This window comes from Crocodylus porosus, unplaced genomic scaffold (genome assembly GCF_001723895.1).
Source record: "Crocodylus porosus isolate Cpor-Errol unplaced genomic scaffold, CroPor_comp1, whole genome shotgun sequence".
Classification (NCBI taxonomy): domain Eukaryota; kingdom Metazoa; phylum Chordata; order Crocodylia; family Crocodylidae; genus Crocodylus; species Crocodylus porosus.
This window is the reverse complement of record NW_017728909.1, coordinates 13,598,130-13,613,698: the sequence shown is the minus strand read 5'-3', so window position 1 is coordinate 13,613,698 and position 15,569 is coordinate 13,598,130. Positions and strand designations below refer to the sequence as shown.

General features: G+C 47.2%; 1 protein-coding gene across 1 annotated transcript in view; it reads left to right on the top strand.

Annotated features, from left to right (window-relative positions):
• SETBP1 (SET binding protein 1) overlaps positions 1 to 15,569 on the top strand; it is a 325,029-nt gene that overhangs the window by 119,273 nt on the left and 190,187 nt on the right. Inside the window, exon 2 of the mRNA XM_019531682.1 lies at positions 13,444 to 13,530. Within this exon, the coding sequence (XP_019387227.1) occupies positions 13,444 to 13,530 (87 nt within the window). The remainder of the gene's footprint in view (positions 1 to 13,443; positions 13,531 to 15,569) is intronic.

The window sequence follows — 15,569 nt, the reverse complement described above, 5'->3', positions numbered from 1 at the left end:
CCCTTGCCCAATTTGGGTTCTGGATCCGAGGACAAAGAGACTTGTCCGATCTCGGTTTTGGGTTGGTAGTAAGTTGTTGGTGCTTTCGCTTGCAAGCGGCCACCATTGTTGTACCCCTGAACCCTTGAATAAAGTATTTAAAAAGTCAAAGTCCTTCCTTTGCCTTGCTGGTTTTCCATTCCTTCCTTTCCATTGTATGTCCTCCAGTCTAGAAGATTTCCATATGTACCCGTTTCAGGAGCACTGCCTTAGCCCAACGGTAGTCCAGACTTTAAAACAGTACGGATCCATCTTTTTAGTAGAGGTGCCATAATTTAACCCTGTGGCCTCGCTGAGTGCCACTCTGATCCCTTTCCTCTGTCTAATCTGCTGTTCTGCTTTCTGCTCCCTGCCCTGTGCTCCCCTGTCTGATCTGCTGCTCTGGCTCTGCCTTCCCATTCCTCCCCTGTGCCTGATCTGCTGCTCAGCTTTCTGCTTCCTCCCCTGTGAGCTGCCTGCATTGTCCCCAATCTGTTGTGTTGGAAATCAGCATGGCCTCGCTAAGACTGATTTAAATCCCCTGTGTCACCGTGCTTTGCCAAACAGGTGTCAAAGGGGTATTTTTTTGGTTTAAGTTGCATTAGGGAATAGGTACTCTTTTACCATGACCCTTTTCTCAAGACATGACCGGAATCTGGTGAAATTCACCCTGCGCAAGGCCTATACACCTCGTTTAGCATGAGATGAAAGATAGCTCTTTAACTGCTATTCAACTTGGAGGGTGGCTGGCTGATTTCTGCTGTTATTCTGAATCGGGGTTTACATTGCACACGTGCCTTTAGCTTCTCCACCTGGGGGGAAATTCACCCTCTTTACTTTCAGGCTGACAGGGAATTCTGGTCATCCTAAGGAAGTGAGAAACTCCGGTTGATCGATATTTCAACCAGGCTGAAGTTTCATGACATGCAAGGTTCACCTGACAAATAGCAAACATGACTGAAGCCAGACAGACCAGCAGTTAACCCACAAAACTGGGCTTCAGGAGACCTAGGATCTCATCACAATACTTCCAGGGCCTTCCAGTGTCGCCGCTTACAACCCCTTTACTTTTCTGCCCCTCGTTTTTCTCCCGTGCACCGAGGCAGGAGTCGGTTTCTCACGGGGGCTTAATTTGTTCCTATTTGCAACGTGCTTCAAGATCCCGAGTTTGGAAGGTGCTGTCAAGAGGGCACCGTGTTACAAATTGCTGTTTTCTTCTACTTGAGCAAAAGTCAAGGCGACTAAAGGGAAAGGGGGAGCGTGCCGTGTCCCAGCCTCTACTCACTTCCCTGGTTTTTCACCCGATTCACACAGGTGAAATGACTGTACTTGAATGTGAGCATCCCGTCTCCTATGTTTAAAAAAAAAAAGGGATTGGCTGGATTAGGCTGTGATTTACACGTATCTCACACTGTTGACTCTCCATTGACTTAAACTGACATCTGGTTTACACCACTGACGTAAGCGGTGTTACCTCTAATTTACTCCAGAGTGAGAAGAGAAGCGGTCTAATTGCCTTTATTACTGAATAACACTCTGCATTATTACAACTGAGCATTTTAAAAGCCTGTTTTACTTTCCGAACATGCATGCTGTATAAATTTACTCCATTCAGCTGCGCCAGTGTGAAACAGACTGATTTTATTATCCCTCCCCCCCCACAATTTTTGATCTTCCTAAACTTGTTATAGTGATTTTATGCTTCAGCTCCCAGCCGTGTCTCCCCGGCCCCCCATATTTCAAGAAATATCAGGAAATCACTGCTCTTCACATTACAGCGTGTATATTCTCCACATTTTATTTCTCTGTGATTTAGCGCAGTCTGAAGTTTGAAGTTCTCACTAGCTGATAAATGTCCCTTGAAGTGAATCCTGTTGAAAGAAAATCAGCTTTCTTCACAGTACCCCTTGTTCGCTTTTACCAGGGGAAAAATTGCGTGAAAGTCTTAAAACTAAGGGAGGAGATGCTGGAACTTGTCTTTGGACCTCTAAAGGGCAAGATCCTTGGCTCGTCGTTTAAGCTGGCGCAGCTTCATTCAAGTCAACGTAGCTGCATTGATTTAGATCATCCGAGGCTCCACGCCGAACGGTCCACGAGAGGGAGAGAAGTCCCTGCCGGACAGATGATTAGGGCTGGGTAGAAGCTCCTAATGTGTAACTTAGTTATGTGCCTGGGCTTTGTATGGTGGGAAACTGTCTATTTGACATCTGCAGCACACATACCAAATGCTTGGCAGTTAGCATTAATGCCTTTTGAATTGGAAGGTTGTTTACTTTCAGCTTGAATGTGGATTGGCTTTCAGCCTCAATGGGGAATCTCACATAAGCAATAGGACCAGCCATCTGTCCAAAGGGGTAGGAGAATTCCTATTTGTGAAAACTGTTAACAGAGATCAGGAACGAGTTCGCCCCCTCTGCGAACTCATGCAAATGACTGGTTTCTCCTGCGATTTCATGCCCGATCCGTCTGGTGCTAGGAGCTAGGGATGGGTTCGGACGATCCGACCTATGAAATGAATGGGGCTAACATCCTTTTCAATGGCTGCTTCTATACGTAAGCACTTCCTCCGCTGCTCTGATTTATAGACCATTTTGGCATATAAGCCGCGCACCTGTGAACTGTTGTGTGAAGCTGTAAGCAGACTGCTATCTCGAGGGGATGACAAAACAGCCATAACAGAATGGGAATCCCAGTCCTCCTTCAGCTTTCCTGCCTGTGAGTAGCACTCTGCTACGGACTGGGAGCAGTGTGATCAAATGGATAGTTTGGACCCAGATTTCAAGAGCTCTCGGTCAAGTTTCTGGAGTTTGGCACCCCAAAAAACTACCCAGAAACCTTCAGCCTCATGTAGGTAGGGAAGAGCCAAGTTTTCAACAGTGCAGCTGCTATCATGAGCCTCTTGGCCCTATTTTCAAGCGAGTTCATGACCTAAGACAGATACTCTGACTCATACTAATATTCTGGATTTACACCAATGAAAGTGAAAGGAGAATCAGGCTACTTAAGTGCTTTACACCCCAACCTTGCAAATGTGTACTCATCTGTTTGGCTTTAAGTGTTCAAGGGCTACAATCTAGTTGCAGGATGACTACTGTAGGTAAGTTGGAGCCTGGGCCTAAATTTTCACAGGATTGTGGCCTCGTTTCATAAAGGGCAGGCCAGATTCTTGTTGCAGCTTCATCTGACCTGTTTCCCAACCCTCCAGGCTGAGCTCAATAGCATTTACAGAGTTGAATAATAAATAATTAAGAAAAAAAGACATTGCAGTCTCAGGAGCAAAAGATCCATTCTGTTCAGTCTGCGAAGTGAAAGGATTTTGAACTCAATCACTCTTGCTCCACTGCAGGTTATATAATGTCTGGTAGGGATAGTCACTCAAGGCCCTCATTTCATAAAAGCCTCAGGGTATCATAACTACAAACATCCTGAAAGGCACCCAGGCCTGTTTCTGATCTGACTTACACTGCTGTAAGCGAGGAGTCGCTTTGCTGTTTGTCTTTTGAGATTCATTGGTGTCAAAATCGTATATGATGGGAATCAGTCTCCCAGAGTCCGGTACTGTGATGGTCCAGAGAGGCTTACAGATGAGAATAGCACATAACGTCCATCACAAGGGAATAACCCCGGGCTATGCTGTCTCAATAGACATCAGGTTAAATATATAAAGAAAAGGGGTTGCTACACTTCGACTGAAGAATCTTCTGTTTCTTTGTTTTTTCCCGTTTCTCTCTCTGAACCAGAACTGTGGCCACTGCTGGTTTGATCCACTTCAAAATGGACATTTTCATTTCAAAGAACTTTTTATTTCTCAACCAGTTAGGTTCGATGGGCTACAAGGTGACCCAGAATAAAGGTTTTATTTGAAAAATGGGCCCTACAGTCTTACATGTCATCTGTGCCAAGACAAGCCAGCTTATAGCGATGTGGACACATGCGTCAAGGCGTTGTATTCTCTGATACACCGGCCTTCTCGTTTCAACACGTGCGTACATTTAGTAGAAACGGGGGATCAGTTGAGATTAAATAAATGTAGGCCCAATCTTTTTCAGGCTAAGGACCCTGCAATTTTAGTTTTCACTGGGGACCACAAGTAGGAGAGCCAAAGCATTTGAAGAAAAGCTGTTTTCGTGGTATTTTTTTGGCACTAGCAAGAAGCAAAGATACTGGAAGCCATGCGAGTAAACCTGTTCTAAGGATATTTCCAGCCTGTTTGTGAGGACTGAGAGCTATAGATAAGCGTCTTTATGCAGGGATTCCTATCCAGACAAATCACTGAACCTTTGGTAGTTTCCACATCACCAGTTATAATTTCCTTGCTTGCAGGTCTCCCTGGGTTTTGTTCACATACACAAATACATTGCAGTCTCCTCAAATGTGTCACTCTTCTCCTACTTCTCTGAGATTTTTTAATTACTGCTTGTGCGTGACTATCACATTGGCATAAAAAGTGAGGGTGAAAACCACTGACTTAAAAAAACTATCTTGTGTAGCTGCTACCTGCAGTTCTTCCTCTTCTGAACTGGATCCAAACAACATGGGTTGCAATCTCTTTACTCCCTGTTCTCCCTCACCTTTTTTTTTCTCTTTATTGCATGGGACTTCTCAATCTCTTCCTCATATAGAAAGAATAAACTGCCCCCACACATCTACACCAGCCAAAAAACTCCTAAAATCAGCACCCTGCTAGCAAGAGTTTAGCCCCGCCGCTGGGACCTGAACTTTCAACAGTGAAGTATTGAGGTGGGTCATTACACAAAAGCAGCCAGATTCATACAAAACAGCCCATTTCACTCTGATAATAGCTTCAACTCTATAACACAACAGAAGCACAGTGCAAATAAAGCACTTCCAAAATGGCTGAAATCAGTTTCAGGTGAACCTGGATGGATGTAGTATCAGACTTAACTGATTTAGCTGAAATTGGTTTACTGAACTTCTGTCCAAAATCCCCTCCAGATTCAATTTAACACACAGTCCCCCAACATCCCAGGATTCCTTGCAGCTCCCCATCAAACACTCTCTCCCTCCCTTGCAAGGTGGGTGGACTAGCCTCGGCCCAAGCTGTCTGCTCCAGCTCAGTGGGGAGGTGTGCTCTAGTGCTCCCTGTGTCTGGCCTAGACTGCTGCAGACACGCGGCTCCATTTCTGGAATCAAAAGTGAATGTCTGTTCACTTGCTTCTTAGTTCAATCTACACAGTTTAGACTAACTCCTGTGAAGAGTGAATTGATTCAGCCTTCCTTTTTTTGGCTGCCTGTACTTAGCCCAAAACCTATCTGGTAAACTCTTAGGTGCTGTTTCTTGGCTTTTGGTTTGTGCTGAGGAAGGCACCAGATTTCTCTCAGACAAACATGGCGGCAAGGTGTTGGGATGCAGTGCGCGCAGACGATAACTCTGGGCATGGAAACTGTGAGGGGCTGCTTCAAATATCAGTGTTGTTGAAACTAGGGGAGTGAGCATGTAGACTTACCCTTTCTTAAATATACAGCATTTTAAGATCTCTGGAAGGTACTGGCTGTTCCTACCAAGAATTAAAATGCTTGGAAAGAAGATGCTAAAATATTCTTTCCCACTCCAGTTGGCAACTGAGAACTTGCTAGTGTGTAATGCCTTTTATTTATAGTGCCTCTCAACCTTAAGGATCTGAAAGCACCTTCTGTCTTGGAGTCACTTCACTAAAATGCCATTAACTCCTCTTCAGGTTGCTGAACTGTGGAAATACTGGGAGGGAAGTAGCCTGACTTGCCAGTCCCCTGGTGGATAACACAGGTTGGAAGGATGTTGAATGGCCATGAAGGCCAGGGAGATCCAGGAAAGGAAGCCATTAAATCAACCAAGGGGAGAGGTGGATTTCCAAGGTCCCTGGTCTCTTTGGTCTCATGGTCACCAACTGGGAAAGAGTTGGAGGCCATGTGGCGGAGACAAAGCTCCATCGAGTATCCAGTTGCCAGTGCAGGATGATTTTCTTTTGGAAGATGGCTCAAAATATAGGGGTGTCACTCAGAGGCAAGTTTTCATGCCACAGCTAAACATCGCTGTTTCCTAATATTGAGCCTCTGGCACTGTTAGCCTCTTTAAGCACGGGTTGGGTTGCTTTTGGATAGCACCCTAAAGGGCTCACAGGATGAAAACCCTATGGCAACTTTTGTGCCAAAAAATTTGGTCTAATAAACGGTATAATCTCTTCTACAAGTCTTGATTGCCTTTTCCTCTAGACCAATACGGCTACAACCTGGATACCTAAGGCAACTCGTTACCTTGTGATGGAGGTGGTGGAGGATCCCCTTCAGCTTGCCTTGTTGAGCATCATCCACAAGGCCTTGGGTCTGAGGCTTGGTCGGTCTGCACTCGTACATGGAATATATATATATGCCTGCACTGTCTCAGCAAGTCCAAGCTCTGTGGGGAGTCTGCTTATTTTAAGACCAGTCTGGCCTCCAGCTGCCAGGTACAACAGCTGGCACCGAACAAGGGATCAACTCCTATGTGTGGCTTCTGGCAGACAAGATATAGGGTGTCATCCTGGCCTTCAGTTTTTTCCTATTCCATCATACGATCAGGCCAAAGTGAACAAAAAATCAAGAGCCGGCCTAACTGATGGGTTTATGATTCCAGACTGTAATTCTGCTTCTTCCCAGCCAGGCAGGATTTTGCCAAGATACATATTAGGCAGCTGCTCGGTACACTGGTGTTTTGTCTGCACCACCTCGAGCATGCCGTCTGTCCGTCTGTCTGGCCCCACCTCCCAGCCTTTTGCTCTAGGATCCCTCTAGGCAGCCGGAAGCCCTGACAACCCGATTGGCCCTGTCACTCTTACACATACCCTGGGAACCAACTTGGCACTTTGTTAATTTATCATAGGAGAGTCATTGCCATAGGGAGCTGAGTCAACTGGCTTAACAGTGCTCTCAGTCCTTCGGCTTGACACCCGTCTAACTCCGTCGACGTCAGTGGAGTTGTTCCTCTTTGCAACCTGTATAAATGAGAGCAGAAACCGGCCCCCCAAACGCGCCCTGATGCACAGACTCTCGTGCCCTGCCCGTTTCTTGCCCTGCCCTGGCGCCCCGCTCAGCCCGGTGTTGCGTCAGCCTCTTTGGATGGTTGCTTAGCTTGCCGTCTCCAAACCGCAGACTGTTCTGAAATCCTAGGTGCGTTTTCCTCTCCCTCATCCACATCCTCCTCCAGCAGCCATCCCTCAGCACCCCAGCTTTATGGTTTGCATATCTGTATCTCCTCCAAGCAGTGGTGAGGGGCATGTTTCACTCCATTTTATCTCCTTCGCTGAAACGTCAGCATTTCAAGCGGTGGCTTACCGAAAGTCATGCCATTCATCGAGAGGTGGGTCACTTCAGTCTTTTCACGTGGCGAATGCACGTTGTGCCTCTACCTCCCCGACACACTGCCCTTCCCTCTGGCATCCTGGGGGTTGGGACAGGCACCAGGGCCATGCTGCATGCTTTCTGTGCCTCTCTCTGTCTCTCTCTCCCTCTGCGAGGGGAAGGCTGTACATATGGGATGTGCCTATGTGTCTTCACCGCCCCCCACCTTTTGGTCCATTAACTGCTACATCATGTTTCAGAAGTTGTGCAGTTTCCAGATGTGCTTCCTGGGATAGGTGGGTGGCTGGGGGGAAACCCCCTCCTCTGGACAAAGTAGGAAGCCAAATAAAAAAGATTTTTAGAAAAAAAAAAGAGGGAAATGGAACCGGGGGGAAGCGAAGGAAGAAGGAACAAAATCAAACTCAAGCCAGGCTGGAAGTGGAGGCTGGTCATCACTTCCAGCCCATGAGGCTGAAAAGAAGTCGGTTGAATTATTCGGTGCCATTTCAGCGTCATTTGTTGCGGCGGTGGTGGCGATGGCGGTCATGCCATTGCTTGTTTCGTCTGGACCTGCAGGCTTGAGAAGAGGTCCGGTCGCCAAACCCAGGTGTCACAGGAAGCTCGTATTTAAAGATGGATCACGGGGTGCCACGCGACACGTCCTGTCTGCGCACATTTGAACGCACACGTGCAAGCACCCGGGCATCCCTCGGTTCATGTGCCCGGCGCATTCCCAAGCACCTATGTGAGCTGAGCTGGATCTGCCAGCGGCTTTGTGAAATGATGCAGGAGTAGCAGTCACCCCGCGTATGGGGGCGATGCCAGGGCATTGGCAAGCGTGGCACGGTTTTTGTTCAGATGAGAGGGGAGGTCGGGGGGCCGGGGGGGGTGGAAGGTTGCAACGCTTGGCTGGAAAAATTTAGAGGAGTACAAAAGATGGTTGAAAAGATAGAGTGATGAAAAGGGGTGGCGGGAGGGGGAAGGAAGCTATCAACTGGCTGCCGTGGAGGTGGGGATAGATTTATGCTCGCTGTGTGGGTTTTGTTGGTGGAGTGGGGAGGGTGGGGTAACGGGGGGGCTGGGGAGGAGGAGCGCGTCGGCGATATTGAAGCATAGTGGGTTATTTTTCTCCTCCCTCCGCTTGGTGCTTGGAGGAGAAGAAAAGACAAAAAGCTGAACCGGTGCCAAGAAGGAGCTGCAGCGACTCGAAAATGGGATTCTGTGCCGCACTAATATTTTGAATCAGGACTGTTCTGGAGAGCAGCGAGACGTGCCAGGAATGAGAATGGCTCCGGACGCAGGGCTGCTCACGCTGCCGGGGTTCACCAGCCAGATTAAAGAATTTTCTCTCTCCTCCTGCTTTTCTCTTTTGCCTTTTAAATGTAATTCTCCACCTCCCTCCCTTCCCCTCCCGGAGAAAGGCAGGGATATGTGGACATTCAGGGGAAGAGGCAAGATCCTTTTCATTAACTTTCGGCTGATTGAAATCCAGCGCCTGTCCAGGGACATTTAATTTCTCGCCCCCTCCCTCCCTGCAACTTATAGGGAACAAGGCCAGAGCTTGTCTCAAATCTTGGGCTTCTTGCGGGTGAAGGTGACTGGGGTTTCTTTTTTTGTTTTTTGGCTTTATGTGCCATTTCCCTCCCCCCGGCTAATGGTTTCAGCCTCCTGTGCCTGCTGCAATAGTACCCAGGCGTGGTGGGTGCCCATACCAGAGGAGCTGAGCTCTTCATTGGGGTCGTGGCTCATGTGTGTGTGTGTACGATGACGATCGTGAGTGAAGAAGCAGAAGCTGGGAACAGAAACTCAGAGGTGGGGGAGTCTGTGCATGCCCACCTGCCCACAAATCTGCCAGCCTCTCTCTCTCTTTTCCTATGGAGGACGGGAAAGGCTGATTCACTGGGAGTTTTTTGCTGGTTTCTCTATTGCCACTCCTCCCCTCTCCCCCCACCCCCCGTGTTCTCCTCCTCCTCCGGTACCCATAAGGCTACTCTCGTAGCTCTGTATCATGATGCAAGGTTACTTGTAGGACAAGCAAACCTCTGCAAGGTGCAGCGCTGCCTGCATCAGTGTTCCCCTTCACTTCTCATTTGCTAGGGGACGAGCCAACTTACAAGGCAGCATGTTCCGGTGACGCTGTTCCCGGCTGAGCCTCTGCTTCATGGGGTGGTGGTGTTTCTGCTGCACAATCCCTTTCTTTTAAAGCCTGCCTGGAAAAATGACTCCAGGTTTTAACTTGCAGTAATGCATGAAGTCGGCCACTTTCCAAGAGCCCATTTCATAGATTTTTAGAGTCAGAAGGGGCCTCAGTAGGTCATTCCCAGGCAGGAAAGAGCACTGGGTCAGGTTTGGATTTTTATTCAGGTTTTTTTTTTTTTCTCTGAATCAGTGTTCCCAGACTGTTTCAGGTTTCCTCTTTCCATTTCACAGAGGGACAAAAAGAGGAGGTTGCCAATTAGTGATTTTGTGCTGTATTTTTCAGCTTGCGAATGGCACAGGAAACTTGCTAGGTCTGAAAGCCGATGCTCTTAAAACAGGCCCGAGCAGAAAGATCCTCTCTGCATCTGGATCATCCTTGAGTTTGGATCTGGGGCTTTAGAGATGAGGGACAAGGCGATCCTGAATTTTGGCTCTGGATCTGAATGCAGCTTCAGATCTTCCTTTATTAGCTGTCAGCCATGCAGCCCACGGACAGGGGAAGGAAAGAGGTCATTAGTGAGGATGTGGAGGGGAACCTTGTTACATGGCTGGGACGTCAGAGCTTTCAAACTGGTTGCAGGACTCGATTTGCCCTCCTGTAGGTGCTGCATGAAACAAGTTCCTCCCATTCATTAATTTATTTATTTTAGTGCCATGCATTACACTGTTCATCCAAGTGTTTTTAGGTCTTGTGGAGATTCGGGCTGGGTTGGTTTTTTTTTTCTCTCTGGTGTAGGACAATGCTATTCGCTTTGTGCGAAACCTCATGGATTTAATTTTTTTCTGCTAAGGCAATTGGGTATCATTTTGTGGTGCTGCCTGGCTCCCCTTGTCATATTGTGTTTGCAAATCTGATGTGCATTTGCCCACTAACCCTTTCTTAGGGCAGGGGGGTGAATGTAAAGTCCCATCCAGAGTTAATGCTAATAGAGGCTGGATAAGCGTCCGTTAGGGTATTCACCGGTTTCTGGGAGGAAGTACAGCGTAGGCCAGTGGTGCTCAGCCTTTTTAGACTCAAAGCATCCCTGGATAGCTTGGAGGCACCCTTCAAAAATGCCAATACTTAGCTTTCACCTGTTTTTTGACTCCAGCAAAATAACGGAGTCACCCCTCTTTGTCTTGCAGAGAACTGAGATCACAACAGGGCAGAGCGTTTTTAACACCGTGGATCCCTATTTGAAATCTCTGGGTTTATCATGTGAATCATGTTTGCACACCTACCAGTGCTGATATAGCGTGGCACCTACCTCAACCTGCATGGCACCCTGGTTGAGAATTATTGGCATGGACAATGACTGTTCCTTGACCCTGCCTTCATCTTCTATCAATACCCCAAATAGCTACACAGCTTCCTCAGCATGCAGCTGGCTAGAAGAGATTTCCATAGTCCTGTAGATGAAACATTTTGCCATGGTACTTTGGCACCTCTTTACTTCTGTTTTCTCCCCTCCGTGTCTCCTGCTGGTGAGGAGCATAACACTTTTCTCGAGAGAGCTTGCAAAGGCCCAGAAAAGCATTCAGTATGTCAGGGCTAGAACCAACCAAGCAGTTTGGATCCGTCCGTGGGCCCCAGTACCCTCCAGAACCAGCGTTTCTTATGCAGCAAAAGCAGAAAATATTATTTTGTGTTTGCTTCCACAATCTGTCAGCTTTCTTTCTGGAACTGATGGACCATATTGTGGCTCAGAGCCACTGCACTCATTAGCAAGCAGTGTGGAGGCCTCTGTTTTATTCCCCAGAAGGCTTCTCTTGGGACTTGTCGGGAGCCTGAGTTCGCCGCACATGCTAGTGGAGCTGCTTCCCCTTGCCCTGGGTGCTCTGTCCTCTTTAGGAGTAGCCTTGCTCTGTCAAATGCCAGGAATTGGGAGGGGGTTCAACTACTGTATGAGGGCTCAGTGCATGGGTGGGTTTTCCTCACCCTTTCCTCCATGCGCCTGAACAGAGCAAGCCATGCTCTTATGCAATATGCGCAGCCTTCCTTTATCTCTCAGACTTGAACTCCAAATTCTTTTACTGGTGCATTAAACTTCCTTGCATTTCTAACTATAATAGTAATAATAATAATAATAATAATTAAAAATAACCATACTACTACTACTGATGATAATAATAATACATTACACTTGTATTGCAAGGTATCCAGCTTGTAGCTGCTTTGGTCTAGAGGCAAAAGCAATCAGGACTCATGATAGAGGTGGTATCTTTTATCAGATCAACTAGATTTTTGGGGAAAAAAATGTCTTTAATTGCAAGCTTTCGGGGACAAACACCCTTCTTCAGGTGTAGGAGAAAAAGCTTGTCTTGCAAGGCTCTCAATCACCCTCAAAGCATGTGTGCAATGGTTTGGCTACATGAGATCCTTTCCAACCTATGATTCTCGATCTACAAACAGTAAAGAGAAAAGGCTTACGATATTGCTGTGATTCAGGTGAAGTGAGTATTATGTTGCTTACTGGACAGAAAGGTAAACTGAGGCGGTGAAGTGATTTGCCCAAAGCTTTAATATTTCAAAATATGAATCTCCCCTCTTTCTTGGTACTTTTAAAATGCTTTCTGGTATGCAAGCGGTGCTACACTTCGGGGTAGTCATTAAGAAGGTGTGCATCCCCCTAGAGACAGTGAAAGGTTGCTCCTGTGATCACTGAGTTAGCCAACTGAGCCATTTGGGCAACCTGTCCATAAGCAAATTTCCCCAGGAGCCTCGCAATCATGGCTGTTGTGCTGCATCTGGTATATTTGCTTAGCTCTGTGCCTCCGCTGGGCTGAATGGGGGGCGATCAGCATATTTCCCTGAGACACAATAATTAATGAAATTCATTTTGCTTCCCTCATTCCGCTCTTCTTTTTAACACTCGGTAATGAGAAACGCCGCATGTTTGGAGCTGTTGTGACGTGACCTATCTCTGGAAGGGTTAACCCAGAAGAGCCTTGGAGAGTTATCTCTCCCCCCACCATGTTCTTTTATTTTTGGACTGGTAGCCTCACATTTCTGTAATCTAAATGTGCAAATGCTCTGCAGTCACGGTCCAGTAGCTGGGTTAATCTCAGACCCCTGGAGTGGCAGATGGCTGATTTGTTGCTGATTCCAGTTATAGAGAATCGGGCCACCTATTATCTCTGCACAGGCTGCTGCTTAAAAGGATGCCTTGGGCAAAACCAGTGCAAAGCGAGGGAAAGAAAACACTCTTCTGTGATCTGTGTTACCACAGGTGAAAATGTAAAATATTTCACCCTTGCGAAAGAAGAGCTTGAAAGGTGGACAAAGGCGGAGAGGGAGGCAGAGAGCCCTCCTTTTCTGCCTAGATGGGCTGAAGCGAAGGGGAGAGGGTGACGATGCTGAATCGCTGCCACTTATCCTTTTTTTAAATGGGTCTGCGATGTGGTAATCCTTGGCTACAGCTCCCGGCTTTAACTCTTAAACAAAACAGACTGCTTGGCATCACGCAGCATCTTCGTCCTCCTCCCAAGCCCTCCACAAAGGGGTGCAGGAGGAATCGGTGATCCAACTCCTTCCCCCTCCGCCGTTTGGCACCTATCAACCCTTGTGGTGGCTTAGCAGGCTGAGGGGGTAGCGAGGAAGACCCTGATGACTCTCTTTTTGCTGCAAAACGTTTCCACGGCAGGATGGAGAACAAAACTCACGTGACCAAATGGGCTGAGCAGAAGCTTACGGACACCGCCAAAAATGAAGGGCACCCAGGTGTGGATGCATGCGAGGGGGGCAGCCGCTCGGCAAAGCGGAGGGAGGGTGTAACAGTTAGCAAGACCTAGGCTGGTGCCGGACCAGTGGGAAATGGCTGAGAAAAGAGCATATGGAATAGGAAAAGGCCGGACCAAGCTATGTGCGCACATGACTGTTTTTTGACTGTTTGTTTAGACAATCAAAATACGTATATTCTCTTTGCTCAGGAAAATGCCAAGGAGCTAGAAGGCGAGTTCGAGAAGAGAAGGTTTAAATTCCCCATACAGAATCCAGTGACTAAACCTGTCAATAAGGTAAGCATTGGGGCTTATAACTTTTTCAGGCATAATTTATTCAGATGCATTAGTTAGATGTAAAATTCAGCACACATTGAGATTTCTCCTGTTAAACGTACAGGTTTAAAGGGATCCCAACCCAAGCTGGGGGCTCTTGTCAATGCATGTGACTGTGATTTGGGTTTCTTGGGAGCCATTTATTTTGGTGTGATCTGTTCTATGAATATGGGAGAGCGACCCACTCCGTGGCACTGTGACCCAGCGGGAAGAAAGGGCCTTACTTACATCGACCGCTTGCCTAACAAGCATGCTTTTATAGCCCCCCCGCACAATCTGTGTCTGAGAGACAAGAGTGAAATCTCCACTACCCTCCTCCACTTGAACCCCCACTGCTTCTTCACCTGTATGGAGCAATCATGTTTGGATGAACATATTGATTTCATTTATTTTTAAAAAAAAAGGTGGGTCAAAGTAGTGCCGCCTGTGCACCCGATCACACAAACTTCCTTACTCCCTGGTTTCTGATGGGAACAGAATTAGAAATAGCAAAATACGGAGGCGACATTGGGCTGACATGTTCGAAAACCTACGCGGGACAAAATGAGAGAGGCTGATCTGGGATTATGTCACCTTGGCAAAGGGTGGAATATCTGCCCATCAGGGTAAGAGACCCAAGTCTCATGAGGTTTCCAAATATCGACGTTTGGTTAAAGTAAAGGAGATGCTCACTTTGTGGTTGTTCAAATCTGGGGTTTGGTTGAACGGTGTAGGAAACGTTTCTGAGATTTAAATCATAGCTAAATTGAACAGATACACATTCCCCCAGGTTTCCCCCTCCCTCTTTGATTCTGGAGAGCATCCCCATTCAGGATGACAAATAAGCACATGCTTAAATCCCACTGAGGCGCCCAGCTTGATCCTGTTACTCCTAGTTATATCAACCTTGACGTCAGTGGCACTATGTAAGCACGTGTATACATATTAACCTGAATATGTATTCATGCTAGTGAGTGTTAAGGTGCCCTCCCGGACGAGGGCCTCCTTTTGTTGGTGACAGCAGATCCGTTCCACGCACGCTGATGTTGTTTAAAATAATTCACTCGCAGGTTCCCTTCAAAAAATTGTCCTGCCTTCCAGAAGGGAGGCTCGTGCTGGTCCCTTCGCAGTGATTATTATAATCAGACCTGTCAGCCTTCACCGTCCATGCTGATCACTTGCCTTTAGGAGGGTTTCTCCTGAAGCCCATTACCAGTATGGCTGCTTTGGGGGAAAGAACCATGGTATTCCCCCGCCCCCTGAATCTTTGATGAGTCTCAGCTTTGAAAGGGATTGGAAATTGCAAAATTATTTCCATTCGTGGTTAAAAGGACTGCCTGTTTGTCCTGGTGTATGTGCTTGCACCTGGTATGCATGCCTTTCATGTAGGATGGGTGGTGGCAACTTTTAATTAGTTTGCAACACCTGCCTGGGGGGGGGGTATGAAACACAGTCCTTGACTGATTTCAGAAACCCGTACAGAGTGGGTAAAGAAGAGACCCATTAAGTCACTGGTGAATTTGGCCCATCCTTCATTCCTTACTGCCATGTCATCTTCAATGCTGTATTCTGCCCAGTAAAGATGACAATGGTCCAATATACTATTCCCTATTGAAGGGATAGCCCACAGTTCAGCTGGTCTCCCCGTTGGGAAATTCAGCCATGTTTTTCGTTGCCTGCTTTTTTTCCATCTTAAATAATTCCTTCCTACTCTTAGTTTCTATTCCTGTTGCTAACTTTGAGACAGATGCCATGCTACAGTCCTTCGTCATTGTCTGGAAATGTTATGCATCCATAGGTTTCCAATCCGTCTTGGGTTAGAGGCGTGATCCTGTGAATTGCTGTCGAGTAGGCTTCGCTCCCCCTGGTTTCAATGGCAGTTGAGGATGATTGGCACTTTGTAGAGTCTAGCCCTCAGCTAGGTTTCCCAAAAGGAACGAAGGGAGGAGGAAGAGGGTGAAATTTGCAGCATTCCTCACTATTGTTTATTTGTACTGTGAAGGGATATGATTTGCCTTTGT